At 49.1% G+C, this 22,020-nt stretch overlaps 1 protein-coding gene across 4 annotated transcripts in view; it reads left to right on the top strand.

Moving 5' to 3' along the window:
* Positions 1-22,020, top strand: part of NHSL3 (NHS like 3) — a 72,479-nt gene that overhangs the window by 544 nt on the left and 49,915 nt on the right. Inside the window, exon 1 of one of the 4 annotated variants that reach the window (XM_081335337.1) lies at positions 15,822-16,030. The exons of the other annotated variants lie outside the window; for them this stretch is intronic. Within the exon in view, the coding sequence (XP_081191463.1) occupies positions 15,943-16,030 (88 nt within the window). The 5' untranslated portion in view covers positions 15,822-15,942. Of the gene's footprint in view, positions 1-15,821; positions 16,031-22,020 lie in introns of those variants that run through there. 4 annotated transcript variants of the gene reach the window in all.

The following is a 22,020-nucleotide window of genomic DNA, read 5'->3' as shown; positions in this document are numbered from 1 at the left end:
CCGGCGCGCCGAGCGGGCTCTCCTCGGCCAAAGTTGCAGCGCGAGCCTGTTGCTCCTTCCCTGCCCCTCCCGGAGCAGAAGCCGGCTCAACCTTTAGGCCACCTGCCCGTCCGGCTGGCTTCCCTCGGCCGGTGCCCCTCGGAGCAGGCGGAGCCCTGCCGGAGAGCCGTTTCTTTGGGGACATTGAGCATCAGAAACCGCCCCGGGTTCCCCAGGTGGGAAAAGGGCTCCGGCAGGCACTGAAGCATCCGGCTGCAACCCGGAGAGGCGGTCTGGCTCTGGGTTGGGCTGCAGCGGGGTGGTTCCTGCCGGCGGTGCCAGATCTGGGCCTCTCGTTCCCCCTTGCAAACCCCTTTCCTGCCAAGGCCGAGCCTTCTCCCCCGGCTGCTCCTTCGCAGTCCTGGGGTCCGGGGGAACCCTAGTGCGGCTCCAGATGCCCCAAACCAGGGAGGGGGCTTTGCAAGATGTGATGCCACCGGGCCCAACCCTGACCCAGTCACCTTGCTGGGGAAGCACAAATGCTGAAGGAAGGAAGGTTGTTGCTCTCCCTTAGGACTTTGGACTGAGGGGCAGGGAGGAAGGTGCCGGGTGTGACTGGCGTGGCCGTCTGTGCAGTCAGGCCTGAGCAGAGTTGGGAAAGTCCTGGACCGGCCAACCACGTGCTGTGGTCCACCTGGAGGGCCTTCCACTGAAGCTGCCCTCTTGGGAGAGTTTACCGCTTCCTGCTGCCTGGTTCACTCAGTTCAAGGCCAAGTCACGCCAAAGGGCCGTGAGTGGGTGTGTGTCACACAGATGGAATGGAGCGTTACGCTTTGACTGTGGGCAATGTGCCAGGCAGGCGGCTGGCCCTTGTGGATGCAGCTCAGGACTGGCCAAAAAGTTTCCTTGGCCTGAAGATTCTCGGAGGAGGAGCAAGTGATGATACGAGAATAATGTCATTTTTTATAGGTTAGCTAGATACTCCAGGGAAATAGCAACAGATCTGGAATCCATTTGTTTCGGCATATATTTTGTGAACTGACAAAGCACATATTCACCCATGCAAGCAGATGCCATAATATAGTTGTTCAATGTTTAAGATGTCAAGAGGCTTTTTATACTTCTGCAGAGATAAACTAATGTGGTTGTTGCCTTTTAAAAATCCAGATCATCTGACCGTTATGGTATAAGGTCTCCCGCCTTGAGCAGGAGGTTGGACTAGAAGACCTCCAAGGTCCCTTCCAAGGTTCTGTGTTCTGTGCTCTTTCCAACTGAGTTAATGGGACAGCGTTGATGTCGGGGGGAAAAGCATCCTGGGCACATGGGTACTACAGTACTTGGAGAAACCGAGTCCATCTAGGAAGGCAGCAGTTCTTCTCTCCCTCCATCTCGGCCATCTTGCTGTAGGTTGAAGCATGCCTCCCCCACCAGGAGAGTCAGGGGCCACCAGAAGTCCAAGCAATGGCGGACCCGTGAAAGCAAAATCTGCCAGGCGTTGCGAGTGAGGCCCGTGGGAGGCATCAGATGAGCCAACGGGGGGGGGGGGGGGCTGAGTGCAGCTCTGCGTGCAGACCTCAGCCCGGCTGCCCGATCCCAGGGAAGTCGTGTGGGGAATCCCAGGGCCATCCAAAAGACAGAGAGTATTAGGAGTCCTGTCCAGTTAGAACCATATTTCTCAACTTTGGCAACTTTAAGATGCGTGGACTACAACTCTCAGAATTCCCCAGTCAGCCATGCTGGTTGGAGGATTCTGGGAGTTGAAGTTCACACATCTTAAAGCTGCCAAGATGGGGAAACACTGAGTTAGATAATCCTAGCTCATACTGGTGCTCTTCCGAGAGGTTGGATCTCTCACAAGGGTTGTGAATATGATGGGAGTTGTAGTCCATTATATTTAGAAGGCAGCTGGTGGAGAAGATTGATGTTGGTGACTATGCTTGATTTTACAACTCTTTTTGCTGAGTCATTAAGTGAATCTGGCTTCTCCCGTTGTCTTTGTTTGTTGGAATTGGCTGAGAAAGTTGCAGTTGGTGATCACATAACTCCGGGACGCGGCAACTGTTGGCAATACATGTTGGTTGCCAAGCACCTAAATCCCGATCACATGATTGCAGGGAAGCTGTGAAGGTCATATGTGCGAGGACATTGGGCAGTTTTTGGTAGATTCCCTGGAAAATGATAGTGAAGGCTGATGACCTCTTTTAACTTCAGGTACAGTTTAGTGTTCTTTTTCAAAAAAAATCATCAGCCGTTGGTGTGTGGCTTTCCAATCTGGAAATATTTGCACACCCTTCCATAACTTTGGGACCAGAATCGGTGCTATTTTCCTTGTACGGATGTGGAGTTGAGCCTGATTTGCCATAGTGCAATTTCCTAGAGAGTTGTGGGTCTCAGCACAAGCCTGGGATTATGCTTGCAGGAGTCGGACATCTGTTTTGGAAACTTTATGTATTTTGGAAGGAAAAGCATGCTGTGAGGTAAAACTTGTTGGCAGAACTTTGTGTGTTCTGTAGAAAAACGTACCTGTCTCTACAGCCGAAGGGCTTTCCGAAAGGCCAAGGAAGTCTGTTGGCCGAGGTCCCTTGCCGCCTCAACGTTCTCCCGGCTCACCTGCCCTTTCCAGGCATTTTAGCCCTTTTGTTCAGAGAAGGCCCAGAGGGAGGAAGCGGGCCTGAATTGTGGGCCCGGTGACCAAGGCAGAACTGCAGCCTTCTTTCTTGCTCCTTGGGAAAAGCCGCCTGCTGGCCAGAGATTTGCTCCGGATCCCGGGTGTGACGTTGGGAAAGGAACCAGTTACAGGCAGTCCTCGACTTACGACCACGATCAAGCCCAAAATTTCTGTTGCTAAGTGAGATGTTTGTTAAGTGAATTTTGCTCCATTTTGCAACCTTACTTGGCACAGTTGTTAAGTGAGTCACTGAAGTTGCTAAGTTAGTAATATGGTTGTTAAGTGAATCTGGCTTCCCCACTTTGCTTCTCCGAAGGTCGCAAAAGAGGATCACGTGATCCCTGGGGCACAGCGACCATCATAAGTATGAACCTGGTTGCCCAGCATCCAAATTTAGGTCACGGGGCCATAGGGACGCTGCAACTAAGTGTGTAAGTGTGAAAAACGGTCCTAAGTCACATTTTCACTCCTGATGTAACTTCGTACGGTCACTAAATGAGTGTATTTTGGCAGTAGCTTTCTTTAAGCAGGATTTTTTTAGTTTTTGAAATGGCACATTATAGGTAGACCCTGACTTACGACCCCAACTGAGCCCAGAATTTATGTTGCCAAGTGAAACATTTGTTAAGTGAGTTTTGCCCCATTTTTTGAACTTTGTTGCCCCAGTTGTTAAGTGAATCACTGCAGTTATTTAGTCAGTCAAATAGTTATTAAGTGAATTTGGCTTTGCTTGTCAGAAGCAAAGGGGGTCACGTGATCCCAGGCGCTGCAAAGGTCATACTGTAAATAGGAGTCAGTTGCCAGGTGACTATGGAAATCCCAACAACAGCCGTAAGTGTGAAAAACAGTCACTTTTTTCAGTGCTGTTGTAACTTTGAATGGTCAGTAAGTGAACCATTGTAAGCCGTTGTAAGGCTTTGGGTTTTTGAAGTTCCACGTTAGTCGGAATTGGGCAGGATAAAGAGCGGGAGCTGCAACTGGCACGGGTGACGATGACCCGTTTACCTCCGTTGGTAACCCCTAGCGAGGACGGGCCTCTTTCCTCGCGGGCCGCTGGGGCTGCTCCACCATCGGGTCTCTTGCGCAGGCGCCAGCGGGGAAAGGGGCCGACTGGGCCGCAGGTGGACTCTAGGCCGGATTCTCTCCTCCTCTCTCTCTGTGCCCCTCCCCCCAGCAAGGGGACCCCCGGAGGCTGGCAAGGGGGGGAAGGAAACCTGCCCGTCTTGAGATCTGTGGTTCATCTCCGTGGGGTGCGTCCACGTGTCAAAAAAGTCAAAATGGTGGATGTGAACTTATGGTCAGCACCCTGCCCCCTTTTTACGTATGTCCTCCTGCAGAAGCCCCTGAACACTGGTTAGTCCTGCAGCTCAACTGTTTTTTAAAACATATTTACTTTGGCCTCGTTTTGGAAGGAAGTGTGATGTACAAGTAAGATTCATTTTATTTATTTATTGTATCCTCTTTTTATTATTTTTTTTATAAATAACTCAAGGTGGCGAACATAATCAACAGCCCTTCGTCCTCCTGCGTTCCCCACACCAACCACCCTGTGAGTGGGTTGGGCGGAGGGAGGGAATTACCGGTATATATATATATATATATATATATATATATATATATATATGTTTTCGTAGATTCTCGCGGGTGTCTGTATGTGTAGATCTAGAGTCTCGGGTTTCTTCCCGCGTTCCTTTCATCTTCAGAAAGTTGTGGCGACGTTTCGACGAAATCCCATCCGTCATCATCAGGCCGGAGTGTTCCTCCTGCTGCTTCCAGGAGCAATGCGTGGTCTGGCTGTTCCTTTCCTTCCAACTGCCGGTGGGGCTGTGTTCTGACTGGGTGGAGGCGTGGCTGCTTTCTGATTGGGTGGGGGTGTCCTCCGATTGGGTGGAGGCGTGGTTGTCTTCTGATTGAGTGGAGGCGTGGCTGTCTTCTGATTGGGTGGATGCGTGGTTGTCTTCTGATTGGTTGGAGGCGTGGCTGTCTTCTGATTGGGTGGGGTGTGTTCTGAATGGGTGGGGTTTTTTGTTGTGTTGTAATATCCTGAGTGTTGTGATTTGGTGTCCTGAGGAGTGGGCTGTGTAGTGGCCTCCAGAGCTTTGGTTATATATATATATATATATATATATATAATTTTTTATAATCACAAATCCTTAATATTTTGTCAGCAACATGTTGTCTAGGTTCCAATATTTGACTTACATGTTAAACTCCCTTCTCGCTACCTCATTTTTCTAACCATTGATAAAATGTACCCCATGTTCTAAAGTATTGTGAATCTTTTTTCTCCTTCATTTTCAATGCAAGTCTGTCCATTTCTGCACAGTCCAAAATTTTCCTGATTATCTCTTCCTCCGCTGGTAGTTCTTCATCTTTCCAATGTTGAGCAAATACAGTTCTCGCTGCTGTTAATACATGTAACGTTAAATAGACACATTCTTTCTCATAATTTCCTGCAATTATACCTAACAGAAATAATTAACGCTTCCCCCCTGTGGAATTTCCCCCAGCCCTGGTGACAGCAAGAAGGCCTTCAAAGGGCTGTTTACTGGAGGGCTTTGAAGGGAAACAGGAGCGCTGGGGCTGTTGGGCCTTGTGGGAAAGAGCGCAGAGAACAGCGTCGGGCTGTGAGAACGCGGGCACTGTGGAAGAAGCCGTAGGGGGGTAGTTTCTGACAAGCAAGCTTCCTTCCCTTTGGGGACACCCTTGACGGCCAAGTCCCCTTGAAGCACGTGAGTGCAAGGAGCTGCACATGTGAGTTTCTCTCTGGATTACCAAGGAGACATGAAGTTCTTTGCTTGCCAGATCATTATGACTCCAACAGAGTTCTGCTGGATGAAATCACCGCCGTCTCCCAGCACATCTTATTCACTGCTTCCAAAATGCCGAGTGCAGACGGGCCCCACCCTGTTCAACTCTTTCGGCACCGGGGCTCAGGCACATTCGACAGCTGCAGCAGCCTTGAGGGGCCCAGCGGGGCCTGGATGGGAGGGCTCGCCTTTACTGGAGTGTGTGTGTGTGTGTGTGTGTGTGCACGCGCGCACGCGCGCACGCGCGCACGCGCACACACACACACACACACACACACACACAAGAAGGCAAGGGACTGACCTCTAGAATTGCTTTACAGCATTGCTGACAATGGAGAGAAAGTGCTATGAAAGGGAAAGTGGCTTGTGCCCTGCCCCGGTGATTCTGCACTCTGGGCAGAGAGTGGCTTGTTTGGCGACAGGCAGGGACCAAGGACCCTGCCCTACAGGCACTGCCAGCCGAGAATGGTGCCCCTGTGAGGGCGGCAAATGGGGGGGGGAGGCAAAGATGATTCCATTGCGAGGAACACCCCAACATACACACACCCCGGTCATGTTTACGTCCCAAAACAAATCCAGGAGTTCTGTGTGCAACTGTTTTGTATGTCTTGCCTTTCCCTGGACCTGCAGGTGGCTTAGTTGGAATCTTCCTTTGCTTTATCTTCACAGCAGCCTCTTGAGGGGGTGGGGTGTGAAGCGGCCAGGGAGCCCTTTTCCTGGTTGGAGTTAGAACTGAACCAGCCTCTCAAGTCTTAAGCCAAGAGAATTTGCAGAGATTTGCACTTCGGCCTTCCGGTTCCTTCCCCGCTGCTTTGCAACTTTGCATCCCTTGGATCGCTTTGCCAGTTGATTTTCACCAACCCTCCCTCCCTCCCTCCCTCCTTCCCCCAAATGCCTCTGCTTGCTTGTTCTGCTACTAGCATGTCAACACCACAGTCAAATCATGGTTTGTTTAAACCACAAGTGCCTTGTTTCACTCATGCTGAACTCTAGAGAGGGGTCTGCTTGGGCCTGACTCCCAACCCCTCTACCTCTTGGCTCCTGATTTAGCCAGATCTGAAAGGTGGCAAGGTTTCTCGCTGGATACTTTTATTCAGATTATATTAAACAGATAAGATAAATTAAGGAAACATAATGGAAAATACATAAGAAAAGAAAAACATATTTAAAGGTATAGACCCCCCCTTAAGGAAAAAAGGAATTAACAAAAATATCTAATAATGTAAGTGTACAGTCCCTCTTATTCTAAGTTCCCTTCAACCCTCTCCTAACTATTAAACAATGCAAAAAAGAATTAAAAACTATTACGTATTAACAGAAATAACAATTCTGCTATTTAGATATTGAAAAGTAATCCATTACAGTACACCATTAGACATTTCCAAAATGAAAAATATCCAATCTGATAACCACTAAACCTCACCAGAAACAAAACTCATTAGTTAACTATAATCAGATAAATCAATTTTATATTCTTTCTTCCTTCCACTTAAGGCCTATCAATAATCTTCTAATACCTTTTCCTTTTCTCTTGAAATTCTCAGCTTCTTTCAAATCCATTTGTAATTTCGTAAAGTAACTCTAGCAAGCCTTTCAGTCTGAAAGGGTATCCCGCCTCTCTTTGGGAGGGGATGAGGAGGGAAGTAGGAGGCCCTGGAGCCCCCCAGCCTTTCAGGGGTCCTCCCTGGACTCAGCTGAGCTGGAATGTGAGTTGGATCCCCAACTCTGGGGCAGGTCATCCGGAGGGAAGGGAGGAATCAGGTGCAGAAGATGCCAGAAAGCAGATTATCTGGAACTTTTTCCTGCATATGAGACGGAGTACCTATTAGTTGTCCTGCTAGGTGACTGCTGCTGGGGCTCAGAAAAGCCATTTACCCCTCTTGATGGCTTTCCTGTCACTGGTCAAATTGTCCTGCTGGGCGGCTGGGAACGGCGAACCCCGAGCTCGTCCAGGGGCTGCTCCTTCCATCACACACCCAACATGCCATGCTGGTACCTGAGACTGTCCACTTTGGAAAGCCAGACGTGGCTGGGCATCACCCAAGGAGACTTGAGATTAGCAGGATGTTTCTCTTCTCTGTAGGGTGTGGTCAAGACAGAAGATGAAACGGGCCACACTTCACTCACACCATTGTGGCTGCCATCTTGACTTTGACTGTGCACTGTAAGCACCCGTCTGTACCCAGTAGGGAGCGGGCCTGCCGCTTTCTGACTTTTGTTACCCTCTCTCCCCATGGTGCCTCCAGATGTATAGCACACTGCTTCTTCCTTCCTGCCCTATAGGGTGGGACAGACTGGGAGAGGGGACGTAGGTAGCCGTGGGTCTCCCAGTTGAGCAGAGACATGGGGGTCGTCATTCATATATTTATGTATCAATTGTGTAGAGCTGCCATCTCACAGATGCAACTCTGTGGTCCTCCAGATGTATGCAGTTAAGACCCACCACCATCTGAAAAATCCAGTTATTCTTTTCAGTAAAAGATCCAAAGTACCAATTCTGCCTAGTTTTAAAGGGTTAACCGGACACGTTTGCTTGAGAAGGAAGAGACTGCAATGGCATACTTTATGTTGTCTCATAAACAAAGAGGAGAGGAACTCAGCCAGGTAGCTCTTGGCACAAAGACTGAAGAGTTGCAATGTTGGGATCAACCTTGAATAGGCAGGGAGGGGCTCTGACAGTTTCAGGAAAGGAAAAAAAAATAATAGCCTATTTTATATCCCAGGAAGAAAAGATATTTCACTGTCCAATCTTAATTTAGCTACCCAGAAGAAAATTCTGGGTACCTACCTGGGACCTTTTGTCAGGTAAGACTGACATCCCTGCCTTTGGTAGAAACTGCAATGACATCATGAAATTATTGCACAAATGATACAAAATACGTGGTTTGCATCAGTCACATGGCACTTTTTTGACATCACTCTGGCTTATAAAAGACAAAGGTGATTGGCAGGGAAGACTTATGTGACCAATACAAGTTACATAAATTGCATCATTTGTGCAACAACATCGTGATAGCTTTGACACAGGCTCCTTGCCCTGTTTCTGCTTTGAATATTTCCACAATTGCCACCTACATTGATTATTTGTAGTGGAGGGAAGGACCTGATCAGTTTTCATGCCCTGCGACCCTGAGCTCTTTTCAACTTCCGGTCTAGCCCTCAGTCTGACGGCTTCCTGGGGTCTCCCTCACAAGGGCTGACCCGCTTCGGTATGTGAGATGAGTCAAGTGGCTAATTCTAAAGGCGTGGTTCATTTAAAAGTGTAATCGATTGTGTGGCTTTTAATCCGTGTGCTTTCAATGACTGTAACATTCAAAGAAGGCTCCTGGGGGGTGGGGAATAAAGTACAGGTGGTGCCCATCTTATGACCACAATTGGCATCAGAGTTTCCAATGCTAAGGAAGGAGGTTGAGTTACGCCCACTTTCACATTTTTGCCACGGTTTTTAGACTAACTGCAGTGAATCATGTGAGCATTAAGTAGATCTGGCTCCCCCTCCCTCTTGTCAGAAGCCGGCTGGGAAGGCTATGAATGGCGGCCAGGTGATGGTGGGATGCTGCAGACTGTTTGCGGGACAGCCGGGCCTGGGAAAGGCCTCATGCCTTCAGGGATGTAGAACTCCGAAGCCTCAAACGTGCCTTACATTGCACACACCAAGGCTTTAACATTTTAATGGTTAACGTTTTGATGTTCTAATGGTTTCATATTGCTATTTTACAATGTTGTCAGCTGCCCAGAGTCACTCAACAGTGAGATGGATTGCATATAAATTTAATAAATAAAGCAAAATGAATAAAAAGATTTATAGTAAGAGATGTGCAAAACAACTAAAAAAGAGCAAGGCTTGCATGGCAGGATTATGGCCACCATCTTGACTTTTTTACCTTCCCTGCCCAGGCCTCCTGGCCCTGGGGCCAAAGCAGCAGCAGATGCCCATCATCCCCTGCCGTTCCCTAACACAACTCCAGGTGGACAATGCAAGTCTTACAGGAGCCTGTTGCATTGCAAACTGAGTGTGCTGGGCTGGGCAGCCCGGCTGAGGTGGGGGCAGCCTCCGTTACACAGGCGGCGTTAACTATGATGGAGACCAGTGACTTTTGCATCATCAGATCATGACATTGTGTTTCAACTAATTTGTATGCTGATGTCATCCTTTCCTCTCCCCGCCCTGGATGCCTTTCCTGTGGCCATTCTGGGGTGGGTGAGGAAGGCAGCTGATGTTTCGGGGGGGGGGGCTTCTGGGGTTTAGCAGATCACAGTCATGGTTCAAGCAAGGACGAGACAATAGTTATCTCTTCCTCTATATATTTGCCCTTTTTTAAACCATTGCCCTCAGTCTGCCATTACTCAAAATGCACAAGCAGTTTTTTGACTTCGGAGACATAATGCATCCTGGCTTGCAAAAGCCAAGCTGTCTGATGTTACAAGTTGCATAAAGCAGTCAATCCCCCCCCCCATGCTGCAACTTTTGACCTCTGGCTTTGCCCCAAAGCAGACGGGAGAGCCCCTCTTCTGGCAGAGGAGGCTCCGGGTGAGAAGGAAGGCCGTCCATGCTAAGGAAAGCGCCTGGCGTACTCCTGTCCGGTCCTGCAAGGGAAAATGTGGTTGTCCTCGTGGACACCTAATTAGCTTATGGCTGATGACAATACCTGTAGTCCCCAGCCCCAGTGGCTGGCTGAGAGCCATGGGTTTGTAGTCCAGCACATGTGGAGGGATCAGGTTGGAGAAGGCTGGTACATCCCAAGAAGGAAAAAAAATAGTTTCTCTCTCTCTCTCTCTCTCTCTCTCTCTCTCTCTCTCTCTCTCTCTCTTTCTCTCTCTCTCTCTCTCTCTCTGTGTGTTTTGCCTCCATTAAATGGATGAAGCGTATTGTAGGCACCCTGAGCTGGATTGCAGAACTGGTTTCCAGGGACTCGTTGTTGGGAAATATTGTGGGTAGTTTGCAGGATTATGGGGGCTGAGAATGGCATTTGTGAGCTGGAGACTCATCAGAACTTTGCACCTGGCTTGTGCTGGAAAATACAGAGATGGGTGTTTTTTCCGCCTGAATCAGGTCCTTGTGTAACACCTGATTTTCTACAGCCCAGGAGGGCTTTGGAGGCAGGTTTGGGAGTGCTGGGAGGCTTCCTCCTCAGGACAGTCTGGCCTTGGAGAGGGAGGAAGGCCAAGGGCTGAGCAAACACCCAGCGCAGCGGAGGAAACTCGTCAAACCGGTGCCGGAGTTTCTGTAGGCTGCTTTTGCACCTGAGGAATCCAGGGGCAACTTGCGAGAGTGTCGTCTTAGACAACCTCGCCCCAGGGTAGGTCCCGTGGAGGGGACACAGGACAAGCGGGCCTCTTTTTCCATTGCCCTCGGTCGCAAGAGGAGGGGGGGTGGGGGGGTGGGCGAAATCAGGTTTCAGCAGGAAAGAGCCGGGAGCCTCCTGGCTCGTTTCTGTTAATGATTTCAGATCTCGGCCTCCTGTTTTTCTTTTAGTGGCAGGTAGGCCTTTGTTCCCTTCAGAGGAAGGCTTTGCTCCCAGAGGCTGGAATGCTCCTTTGCAAACCCAGGCGGCTGCTCCCGAAGAGGCCTCCTCCCCCCGGCACGCTTGCCCTGACCCGTGACTCGACTCAAGTCTGCCCCTTAATCCGCTTCTCTTCCTTCCCCTTGCCGCTCTCAGCTTTCTGAGTCTGGACCCACCTGTGGGGCAGCCCGAGGCTTCCAATCTTTTCCTTCCCCTCCAGAATGCCGGGCAGAGCCACAGGTGAATCTCGGGGGGAAACTTTGCCCTTCTCGACCCCCCCCAGATGAATGTTTTTGCTGCTGGGATCTAACAGGGTTGGTCCAAACGGACTGCGGGGCTTGGTGGGTCACCTGGAAGATGCGCCTGTCTTCACGTGGGTCCCCGTATGAAGCGGGTCAGGGAAGCAATGAAAACCTCACCCCAGGTCAGGCTTCAAACAAGACTTCGTAGACCAAAAATCTTTGGGAGAATTCCCTTACAAGTAAAAACCTTTGAAAACGTGCTGCTCCTTTGCTGGTATCTCGTTGTGTATTTTAGGAGGTGCTGTTGTGAGGTCCCAGGCAGCGAGGGAAGCCCATTGGGAGGCAGAGGGCGAGAGGGGATTGCACTTTGTGTCTGTGATGGACATTCTAGTTCTCAACTTATGACCACAGTTGGGATGAAGAATTTCTACGGTTGAGCCAGGCGGTCACTGAATGAGTCGCACCTGATTTTCTGACTTTTGCTATGGTTGTTAAGCGAATCACTGCAGTTGTCAAGTGAATCAGGAAGTTGTTAAGCGAAGCCACCTTCCATTGATTTTGCTTGTTAGAAGCCACCTGGGAAGTTTGTAAAGAGCAGTCCCACAGCCCCGGGACACTGCAGTGACCATAAACACATGCCAGGCACACATATTTTGACCATGTGCAACACTGTAAGTGAAAGAACCGGTTGTAAGTCACTTTTTTCAGTGCTGTTCCACCTTCGCATGATTGTAAGTCAAGGACTTCCTGTACAGCAAAGTAATTTCAAGGAGAAAGCTTTGCAAAAGGTCAGCCAAGGAATCAGAGTTTCTCTTTGCTTAGTTAGACCTCCACGGAGGTTAGTGCTGGCTGGTAAACCATCGTTTTCTTGGCTGCATCTAAAGTGAGTGGGAATTCCTGCAACTTTTCTAGATAGGGAAGGGCTACTAAAATTAATCTCTCTCTCTCTCCAGCTTTTAATAGATGGGCAGGCAGCTTTCCTGACCAGGTTTTTTGTGGCCTCTGGATGACACGGCCAAAATCAGTTGTGTGGTTTTTGAGTTTTTGAAAAAGCTAAAATGAGAAAAAAAATAGGTTCATTAAGTCGCTACTAAGCCTAATGCACGATTTTCAGCACCCAAAGGAGCTAATGCAACCCTGGGTTGTATAAATAGAGGCATAGAATCAAGATCCCACAAAGTATTAGTACTGCTTTATAAAACCCTAGTAAGACCATACCTGGAATACTGCAGCCATATCACAAAAAAGATGTTGAGATTTTGGAAAAAGTTCAGAGAAGAGCAACTAAAATGATCAAAGGCCTGGAGACTAAAACATATGAAGAATGGCTGCAGGACCTGGGTTTGGCTAGTCTAAAGAAAAGAAGAAATAGAGGAGACATTATAACAGTATTCCACTATTTGAGGGGTTGCCACAAAGAAGAGAGGGTCAAACTATTCTCCAAAGCACCAGAGGGAAGGACGAGAAACAATGGTTGGAAACTGACCAAAGAGAGAAGAAACCTGGAATTAAGGAGAAAGTTCCTAACAGTGAGGGCAATTAACCAGTGGAACAGCTTGCCACCAGAAATCGTGGGCGCTCCATCACTGGAGGTTTTTAAGAAGAAGCTGGACAGTCACTTACAGTCTGAGATGATATAGGTTCTCCTGCTTAAGCAGGGGCTGTACTAGAAGACCTTCAAGGTCTCTTTCCAGCTCTATTCTACTCTAATCTTTGAGCCATCTAATTTACGAAAAGAAATGGTTCAGAGGTAGAAAAGAAGGGAACAGATGTTAGATGTTAGAATCGGGGTGTGTGTGTGTCCACATGTATCAAGAAAGTCAAGGTGGCCCCTGAGTGACCATGTCCCTGCCCCTTGTTTGGTATGTGTTGCTCAAGAAGGCTCTACGGATGCCCTGCTGGAAAGCCAGGAGTTGGGGGAGGCTGGAGCACCATAGAGATAAAGGGTCACAGTTGTGATGGAGTGAATTTCTTTTTATAGCTATATCTCTATATCTTTATATCTACATCTAATCTATCTCTATCTCTCTATATCTCTATATAATTTTTTATAGGAACAGAGTTAGGGTTAGGTTCATGTATTTGAAAAAAACCCAATGAATAATAATTTATATCTTATCATAATATGTTAGTTAATTGCTCGACATTCTTCTTACTAATATGTGTTCAGTGCTATACATATCACGTTCCTTTCTCTCTAACTCGTTTTTCCTGCCATTGGAAAAAATTATCCCATGTTCTAAAGTACATTGAGTCTTCTTTCTCTTTTCTCTTTAGTATTTTTGGTAAGATATTCATTTTCACTGTTGCTATTCTCCCCAGCATTGAAAGTTGTAAATTTTTCCACTTTTCCAGATCCAATTGTATTTGTTTTAACAATTTTGCATAGTTGTCTTTTATTGCTGCACATCTTGCTGTTAAATAAATTAAATAAATAAAGTATTTAACATTTTTTGACTATTTGAAGGTGGGTTTTTTTTGCTAGTTGATTTTTTTGTTTTTCTGTTAAGTTTTTAGTTAACACTTTGGTCTTTTCTCTGTTTTCAACCCTGTCACTTCTCCAAATTCTTCTATTTTCTCCATAAGCTTAGCACTTGTTTCAAATAGTTCTTCCAATATAAAAACCAAATCATCTGCAAATGCTTGTAGTTTGTATTTTTTATCTTTTATCTCCAGTCCTTTAATTTCTATATCTTGCCTGATGTTTCTATTCAAAAATTCCAGTGTTAATATAAATAATAGTGGAGATGGTGGACATCCCTGTCTTGTGCCTTTTTTAATGTCAAAGTTTTATGTAAAATCTCCATTTACAATTACTTTGGCTGTTTGTTCATAATGAATTGTTTTGATGACATTTATAAAGTTTTCTCCAAAATCCATTTCCTCTAGTTGCTGGAACATAAATTGTCAGTTTACGTTGTCGAACACTTTCTGTGCATCAAGAAGTATTAAAGCCCCCTTGTTCCCTGGATGAGTTTCATAGTACTCTAAAGCATCTAGGATCATTCTTAAGTTATTTTTTTTATCTGTCTTTTAGGTAGAAAGCCATTTTGGTCTGTATGTATAAATTTGGTCAGAAATTTCTTTAGTCTTTCTGCTATTACTGAGGCGAAAATTTTGTAATCTACGTTTAATAGCGATGACAGGTAGACCTTGACTTACGACCACATAATTTCAGGGCTACAGAAGACAGTTGTTAAGTGAGTTTTGCCCCATTTCTTGCCACACTTGTTAAGTAAATCACTGCAGTTGTCACGTTAGTAACCCGGTTGTTAAATAGTTCTGGCTTCCCCGTTGACTTTGCTTGTCAGGCCACAAAATGTGGTCACATGACCCCAGGACACTTGAACCGTCATAAATACAAGACAGCTGCCAAGCGTCTCATAAATACAAGACAGCTGCCAAGCGTCTCACTTCTGATCCTGTGACCGTGGGGATGCTGCAAGGGTCTTAAGTGTGAAAAATGCTCCTAAGTCCCCTTCCTCAGTGCCCCCGTAACTTTGAACTGTCACTAAATGAACGCAGGTCAAGGACTATCTGTAAGGATTTCCACAGCTGATTCAGGTTCAGTTCATGAAATGGTTGCATCCGTAGAAAACGGGCGAGACCCTCCAGGAGGCCAGAATGATGGACCGGAGTGGCCTTCAGAGGTTGACACCCTGAGGCTTCTTCCTAGAGCTTCAGGGCTGTTTTCCCAACGTTTCGCTACCAGGCTGGGTAGCATCTTCAGTGGAGTTGAGGGGAGGTCCGTGTCGCTGTTCTGCTTATATGGGCTTTGCGTGGTCAGTAGGTCTTGTAGGTCAAGACCTACTGACCACACCCGAAGCCCTTCTAAACAGAAGAGCACGGACACAGACCTCCCCTCAACTGCGCTGAAGATGTTACCCAGCCTGGTAGCGAAACGTCGGGAAAGCAGCCCTCCAGCTGGGAGAAGCAGCCTCCGCTCTCAGTGCAGGTCCCTAAGAAGAGAGCAGAACAGAGTGACAGAGTTGGAGCGACCTTGGCGGTCTTAACCCTATTGCAGTCCTTAGGACGCCTGGCGCTTGGATCCCTCCACTGCCAGGGTGCAATAATGATACACTGTTTGATTGCACAAGTATAATACAGTTTCTGAATGTAAACCAGGGTGGGGAAAACAGGATGTTTTTGGCTCTAGGCTCACATAACATGCTAGTCTCTAAGGCCAGGTTAATGAAACAGCGTTACTATTTGCGACGGTGGCGAATATCCGTAGCCGTGTTACTGCATTACTGTGTTCGTGTAACATATTGTGTATCTAACGAATGAACCTGTTTCGGGTGACCACGAAGCCTGGTCCGAACGTTCGCAAACCTAGTTGATGTGTATGTGGACTCTGAATCCCAGGAGACCCAGCCAGCTGAGCCAAGGGCCAGGGGTTCAGGAAAACGGGGGGGGGGGCTGCTAGCAAGCGCCTCCTACTCCCCTCCCCCCCGACCCAGCTGACCCGAGGCTCAGTCCGGCGGTGCCAAGGCAGGGCGCTCCCCCGAGCAGCGGCCCCGGAGAAGCCACCTGACCACGGAGCGGGGCGGCGGGGATGCTTCGGGCTCCTCCCCGGCCCCTCCATTGGTTCCGCGGCAGCCCCTCGGGAGGCGGCGGCGGCGAGGCAGCGGCGGGGCCGGGCGGCGCTCGGGGCTCCCGCGCCCTCATGTAGCGCCCCGCTCCTGCCCCGCCCGCCCGCCCGCCCGCCCGCAGCCGGCGGGGTCGGGGCGGGGGCGGCCATGGGCAACGCGTCCCGCAAGCGCCGCGCTCCCGGCGCCCGGCCCTGGGCCTTCTGGACCTTCGCCCGCGCCCCCCGCGCCAGGACAGGTAGGGCCGGGCGGGCGGGACGGGCGGGCAGGCGGCGGGCGGGGCGGGGACTCGCCGGGAGGGGCGCCGGGCACTCGGGGCGGCTCCTCCCGCCTTCCCGCGTCGGCAGCCCCTCGGCTCCCGGTCCGCCGGCGGCAGCGGGGTGACCTCGGCGCGCCTCCTGGGAAGCGCGGAGCCCGGGCGAGCCGGCGGCGCGGCGCTCGGCACGCGCTCAGAGGCCCTCTCGCCGGACGGCGGCGGAGCGCAGAGGCTGCGTTGCGGGTCCGCTTGAGCCCCGCGGGATCCCCGGGTCAGTTGGACGGCGGGCGGCTTCTGCCCCTCGGGGATCCCCGGCCGGAGCTGCCCTCTGCGCGGGCTCTCTGCCTCCCGCTGGAGCGGACGGGCTCCCCTCGGCCCGGGGGGGGGGAAATTTGAGTTGCAACCCCCAGAAAGTTCGGGCGACACCTGAAGACCCGGGGAGGCCGGGGGGGGGAGGGGGCCGCTGCCTTAGTCCTCCTTGCGGCTGCAGCTTTCCCTCCTCCCCCCGTCGCCGTTTTGCGTAAACGTCAAGCAGTTGTGCTGGTGCCTGCAGAAGGTCGGGGTCAAGTCATAGTCTTGGAAGTGAATTTTGACTTCCCCACACGGGGCTGCTGGGATCACTCAGCACGGTTTGTGCCTGCGTGTGTGTTTGTGTGTGTGTGTTTGTCTACTCTAGTTCAGTGTTTCTCAATCTTGGCAACTTGAAGATGTATGGACTCAACTCCCAGAATTTCCCAGATGGCATGGTTGGCTGGGGAATTCTGGGAGCTGAAGCCCTCCATCTTCAAGTTGCCACGGTTGAGATACGCTGCTCTAGTCGAGAAAAGATGCCACAGTTTGATCGTGTTTATATGGACTTCATCATAGACTATGGTTTATGAAGCACCACAGTAGGAGGAGCAGGATGTTGGATGCACCATGTTATGCGACTGGTTCACTGGTTAATAATTTTGATTTTATTGCCGACCAGCTGAACAGCAAATCCTGTGATTTGCACCTTTTGCATTATGCATGTGACATCACAGTGTGCTGTGAATGCATTCCCTCCATTCAGCAGCTGGATTTGCAGGTTACCTGAAGCCAGAAGGAAACGCAGCCAGCATCTGCTGCTTTGGCCTAATTGTATCCTCCCGATGCTTTGTGATTTTGGGGCCTCTGCCCTGCTCTGTACTTTAGACTGCAGACTTCAGGTGCTCATGTGCCCTGCCCTGCCATAATGGAGTATGTTGATGACAAAAATAGCTTTAATTGTTGTTATTTCATTTAATCCGTGTTGATTATATTTTATGGGTGCTAATCACGATGAATAAAAGGGAAGGCAACCCCGTCTCCCAACTGGCTAACTACATGTTTCACAGTTGTAGAGTCCTCCTAATTAGCACTAAGCTTTCTGAGTGTGAGAAATGCTGAGCCTTTGGAACATGAAGCTGTGGGTGTTTCCCCCTCCCAGCCTGGTGGGTTGGCCTAATGAAGCACCAGAGGTGGAGGAGGCTCTAGGTTTTGGTCTACTTACGGTCCCGTGGTCGGACCGCGTGCTCCGGAGAGGTGAGGGTGTTATTTTGCTGTGTTATAATTGGCTGCTGCTGCTGCTGCTGCTGATTAAGAGAAACCCTCACACATGAAGTTTCCCCACAAAACAAACACACTTCGTTTAGTTTGGGTTAAGGCCTATTAATACCCCCAGCTTGTCTTTATTTAATAAGAAAGTTGTTTGATTTTTATTCAGACCTTAGGATGATACCAACACCCCATTTGATCCAGATGTTGGGTGTTTTACTGATGTAACATTGGGTTTGCCTGCTTTCAGTGAAATAGCTCAGCAGCAGCCTCCTGTTCCAGAGAGCTTTGGTGCAAGTGCAAATTCAGCGTCACCCACATTTCTGCAAGGCATAAAGATTGAGGTGAGCTCAGGCAAAAGAGACCCCCAACAGGTTGTGCCAGTTTGAGCACTTAAGCAGGGTGGGCTTTGGAGCCTTTCCCACAGGACAGCCAGTGCTCCTGCATTAACCTGGATAACTTGATTTCCTAGCCAGCTTTGCAGATTTATCGCTTGCCAAGCTCTTCATCTGCCCAGCTGCTAAAATAAGCCCTACAGGAAAAGAGAAACAACAAAGTTAAATGTTGCACAGCCTCTGTGTCTGGACAAGAATTAGTCTGCTAATTTCCCCCAGTTTTGTCTGTAGTCATTATTGTCCTTTGCTGTGACAATCAATCTGCAGCTAAACATGAACCAGATTAAGTCCTGGATTTCTGGCTAATATGATTTATTTTCTGATGAGTTTTTTTTATTCTGATTTTTGAAAGGAACATGGTTTACTAAAACTTTGAGGGTACATCTTTCCCTACATTTTTTTCATTCTGATAAAAGGTTCACTTAATGATTGGGTTCCTAAATTAGGCAGTGATACACTTCACTTAACAAATTGAGAAACTACAGTTGGCAGCTAGTAATAATATGCAGTGCTTTTTTTGTAAAAGAAAAAGGTGCCGGAACTCACATGTGTCATACAACCTGCCTTGCCTACCCTACAAGGTTTCATCCAAAAAAGGTGCCGGAACTCCGTTCTGAGCGTTCTATGAGGAAAAAAGCCCTGATGATATGTAATAATAGTAAGTAATAAAGGTTCAGACACTGTGCTCAAGTTTACAAATCACACAAACTACCTTGTGATGTAATGGCAGTGTGTTACACACCACTCCTAAAAGTCAGGTACAAACCCAGCTGCTCTATTTGCTCAACCTACTAGCTCTTAAATCTTGGTTGCTTTGGGTTGGGTTTTGTGGGCTAGTATTCTGTCCAACCTCAGCCTGGTTGGTTAGCTTAAAGTTGAGTGCATTGTGCAAATGCAGACAATGGATGGAAGCTGTGTGAATGTAGCCACAGCCACGTAGGAATTCAAGCTGCAGGAGTTTGCCCTCAAAACGTGGTTTTGAATGTGGTTGGGGCGGAGCTGGTTGCTAAAGTAGCAGATGAAATGACTATGGAGGTGGGGCCAGATTCCAAAGCCCCCCTCCCAGGTCACGGAAGAATGTGGCAAGCCAGGAGGTGCCAGGGAGAGAGAAACTTCCTAAAAAAAACCTTCCTGACAGTGAGGACAATTAACCAGTGGAACAGCTTGCCCCCAGAAATCATGGGCGCTCCATCACTGGAGGTTTTTAAGAAGAGGCTGGACGGTATGGGTTCTCCTGCTTGAGCAGGGGGCTGGACTAGAAGACCTCCAAGGTCCCTTCCACCTCTATTCTGATTGATTGAGAATGGAAAGGAAATAGGAAAGGTGTGGGAAAGGCCTTACGGGATTAACTTGGTGCTTAGTTCTGAAATAGGTGACTGTGTTGCAGTTTCCAACTTTTTCCTCCTCCAGATGCCCAGGGCAACAGGCTGGTGAAAACGCTCTCACGCATAAATGCCATGAAAAGGGAATCTCGAACTCAGTGGTTGCCATGCTGGCTAGGGAATTCTGGGAGTTGAAATCCACAGGTCTCAAAGTTGCCAGAGGTTGGGAAACGCTGCTTTGTGTCAAGGATCCTGAAAGTGAAGCCCAAGGGACAGAGGAGCCACATTCTCCCCCCCTCCCCGCTTCACATTTTAGATGCTTTAAGGTCCTTTTGGGCACCAGGGACCGGTTACAAGGCGAGAGGCTTTTCCACGGACCGGAGGGGGGCTGGTTTTGTGTGCTGCCTGCATCCCGTGGATGGGGCTTTGCTTGTTTGTGTGGACTGGTTGCTGGCATGCCGCAGCCCGGTACCAGTCCACGGACCGGGGGTTGGGGACCTCTGCTTTAAGGTGCCTTGAGGACAGACCCCTCCCATTCTTTTTCTCTTTGAGTTTTCAAGTCAATTTTGGCTTCTGCTGGGCCCTCAAACAAGTGCCTGCTGTTTTCTGGGCAAGATTTCTAGACATGCCTGCACTTTCCAGCCAGCTGGGAAGGAGCCCCAAGTCCCCCCAGATGACTTCTAGGGCAGGATTAGAACTGAGGATCTCCCAGCTTGAAATTCAGCACCTTTAAGCATGACATCACACTGGCTGTCATAACTTATTCTACATATTTAGGTAACATTACTGAAATCAAATTCATATTTACATTTGATGCCACAACTCCAGTGAAATGCCTTGCCAAAAAACAGGAATACAAACTCCTGCTTTAGAAGTGTTTGGGGGCGGGGGCACATAGGAAGTCCAAAAAGTCAGGATGGCATCTGCAACTGTGCAAAGTTCTTCCCTTTTCTTTAGATGGAGTTTTAATTGCAGAGTTGCAGCTGCTGCTTTGATTTTATTCCCTCCCCCTCTCCCTCCCCCCCATTTAGTTAGCACCTGATCTCATGCGTGGCTCCAGAATCTTGGCTGGAAACAGGCAGAGTTTATTTTTCTTTATTTCATAGTTCCGGCATATTCCGGTGGGAGAGAAAGGTCTTCAAATCGATCCATTGATAAAGAGCAGTGTTTCTGCAACTCAGCCACTTTAATATATATATACACGTCAACTGCCAGAATTCCTCAGCTAACCATGCTGGCTGGGGAATTCTGGGAGTTGAAGTCCACACATCTGAAAAGTTGCCAAAGCTGAGAATTATTAAGCTTTGTGACATAAATTGTTTGTCCTCCTAGCTCCTGAATGTGCAGCAGCCTCTGCTGCTGGAGGACCCAATCTCTGGAAAGTTTTATTGGTAGCAACACAGAAATGCTTTGTGTTGCCTTCTCCCCCATATTAGTCTAGCCTACATCTCTTGGATCCAAACACTAAATCTGCCTGCCCTTTACAGTATGTAGCTTCCCCACCCACATCACATCAGATCAAAGCTGTTACCCAGCTGGCACTCACCCTTAAGTCAAACATGACTTCAGGGGTTGGCATGCAAAAAACAGGCGGCATCTGGTGGCACCATTTTCTCCAAAGGCAAAACCTTTGAGGACCGGTGCAAGTAGCCCTCTTGGGGGCAGAATCCAAGGCAGCGCATGGTCCTGCCAACTTAACCAACCCGATTTAATTCTGGAACGGACAAGGCTCCCCTGCAACTAACAAACCGAACAAACCGAATGGGGGACATTCATCCCCTCTTCATCTTCATCTCACCCTAAAGATGTTCTTGGTGATGGTTTTTCCCCCCCTTCTTCTTCCACATCCGATTCTCCTAGACTGCCTGGATAAATCCAGTTTTCTTGATGAGATTTTTCAGATGTGATTCTCCACTGCCTCCTTCCTAGGCAGCCTTCCTCAACTTTGACAGTTCTGAGATATGTGGGCTTCAACTCCCAGAATTCCGCAGCCAGCCATCTTGTGCGTTCCTAGGGCTGAGAGTGGCTGGCCCAAGGTCATCCAGGCGGCCTCACGCTTAAGGTGGGACTGGAACTCGCAGTCTCCTGGTTTCTAGCCCGGTCCCTGTAACGACTAGATAAGCTGGCTGTCAAGTGAAGCTCTCCTCTCCTTAATGGAAAAGCTGAGCGAGCCACAAAGGCTCTTTTCTGCTTTTTTCCGTTTAGCCAAGTTTGCTCCCTCCCTCCCTCCCTCCCTCCCTCCTTCCTTCCACTGGGCTCCTGTTGGGGTATTTGCAGTGACACCCAGCTTAAAAGCAAAGGTTCCCTAGGAGTCTGTACCTGACTGGGGGCTGGGTGGGGGCGGGGGTGGGGGCAGAGGGTGAGCCAACTGACTGACTGATTCATAGGCAGGCAGGAGATGCCCAGGGAAGCTTTGGCACTTTGGTCTCCAAAGTCCTTGGCTGCTGATCTTGCTGGCCTGCAGCAACAAGGGGGTCCTTGCCCAAGGATATCGTGATGGTAGCGACCTCAGTGCCCCCTTCTCCCCACCAGCAGCGTCTGCAGGGGATTGACAGACAGCCAAGGTGGTGGCCGCCTTGGTTCAACGAAAGCCCCACAAAAAAGAGACAGAGCTTTGATCACCCCTCCTGGCTGCCATCTTGACTATGCCGACCATCCCCATGGACTCCCCTGCCCCCCACGGAGGCCCATGCCGGCT

The sequence above is a fragment of the Vipera berus genome, assembly GCF_964194415.1.
Source record: "Vipera berus genome assembly, chromosome: 9".
Classification (NCBI taxonomy): Eukaryota; Metazoa; Chordata; class Lepidosauria; order Squamata; family Viperidae; genus Vipera; species Vipera berus.
The sequence above is the reverse complement of the archived record's forward strand: the minus strand, read 5'-3'. Positions and strand labels throughout refer to the sequence as shown.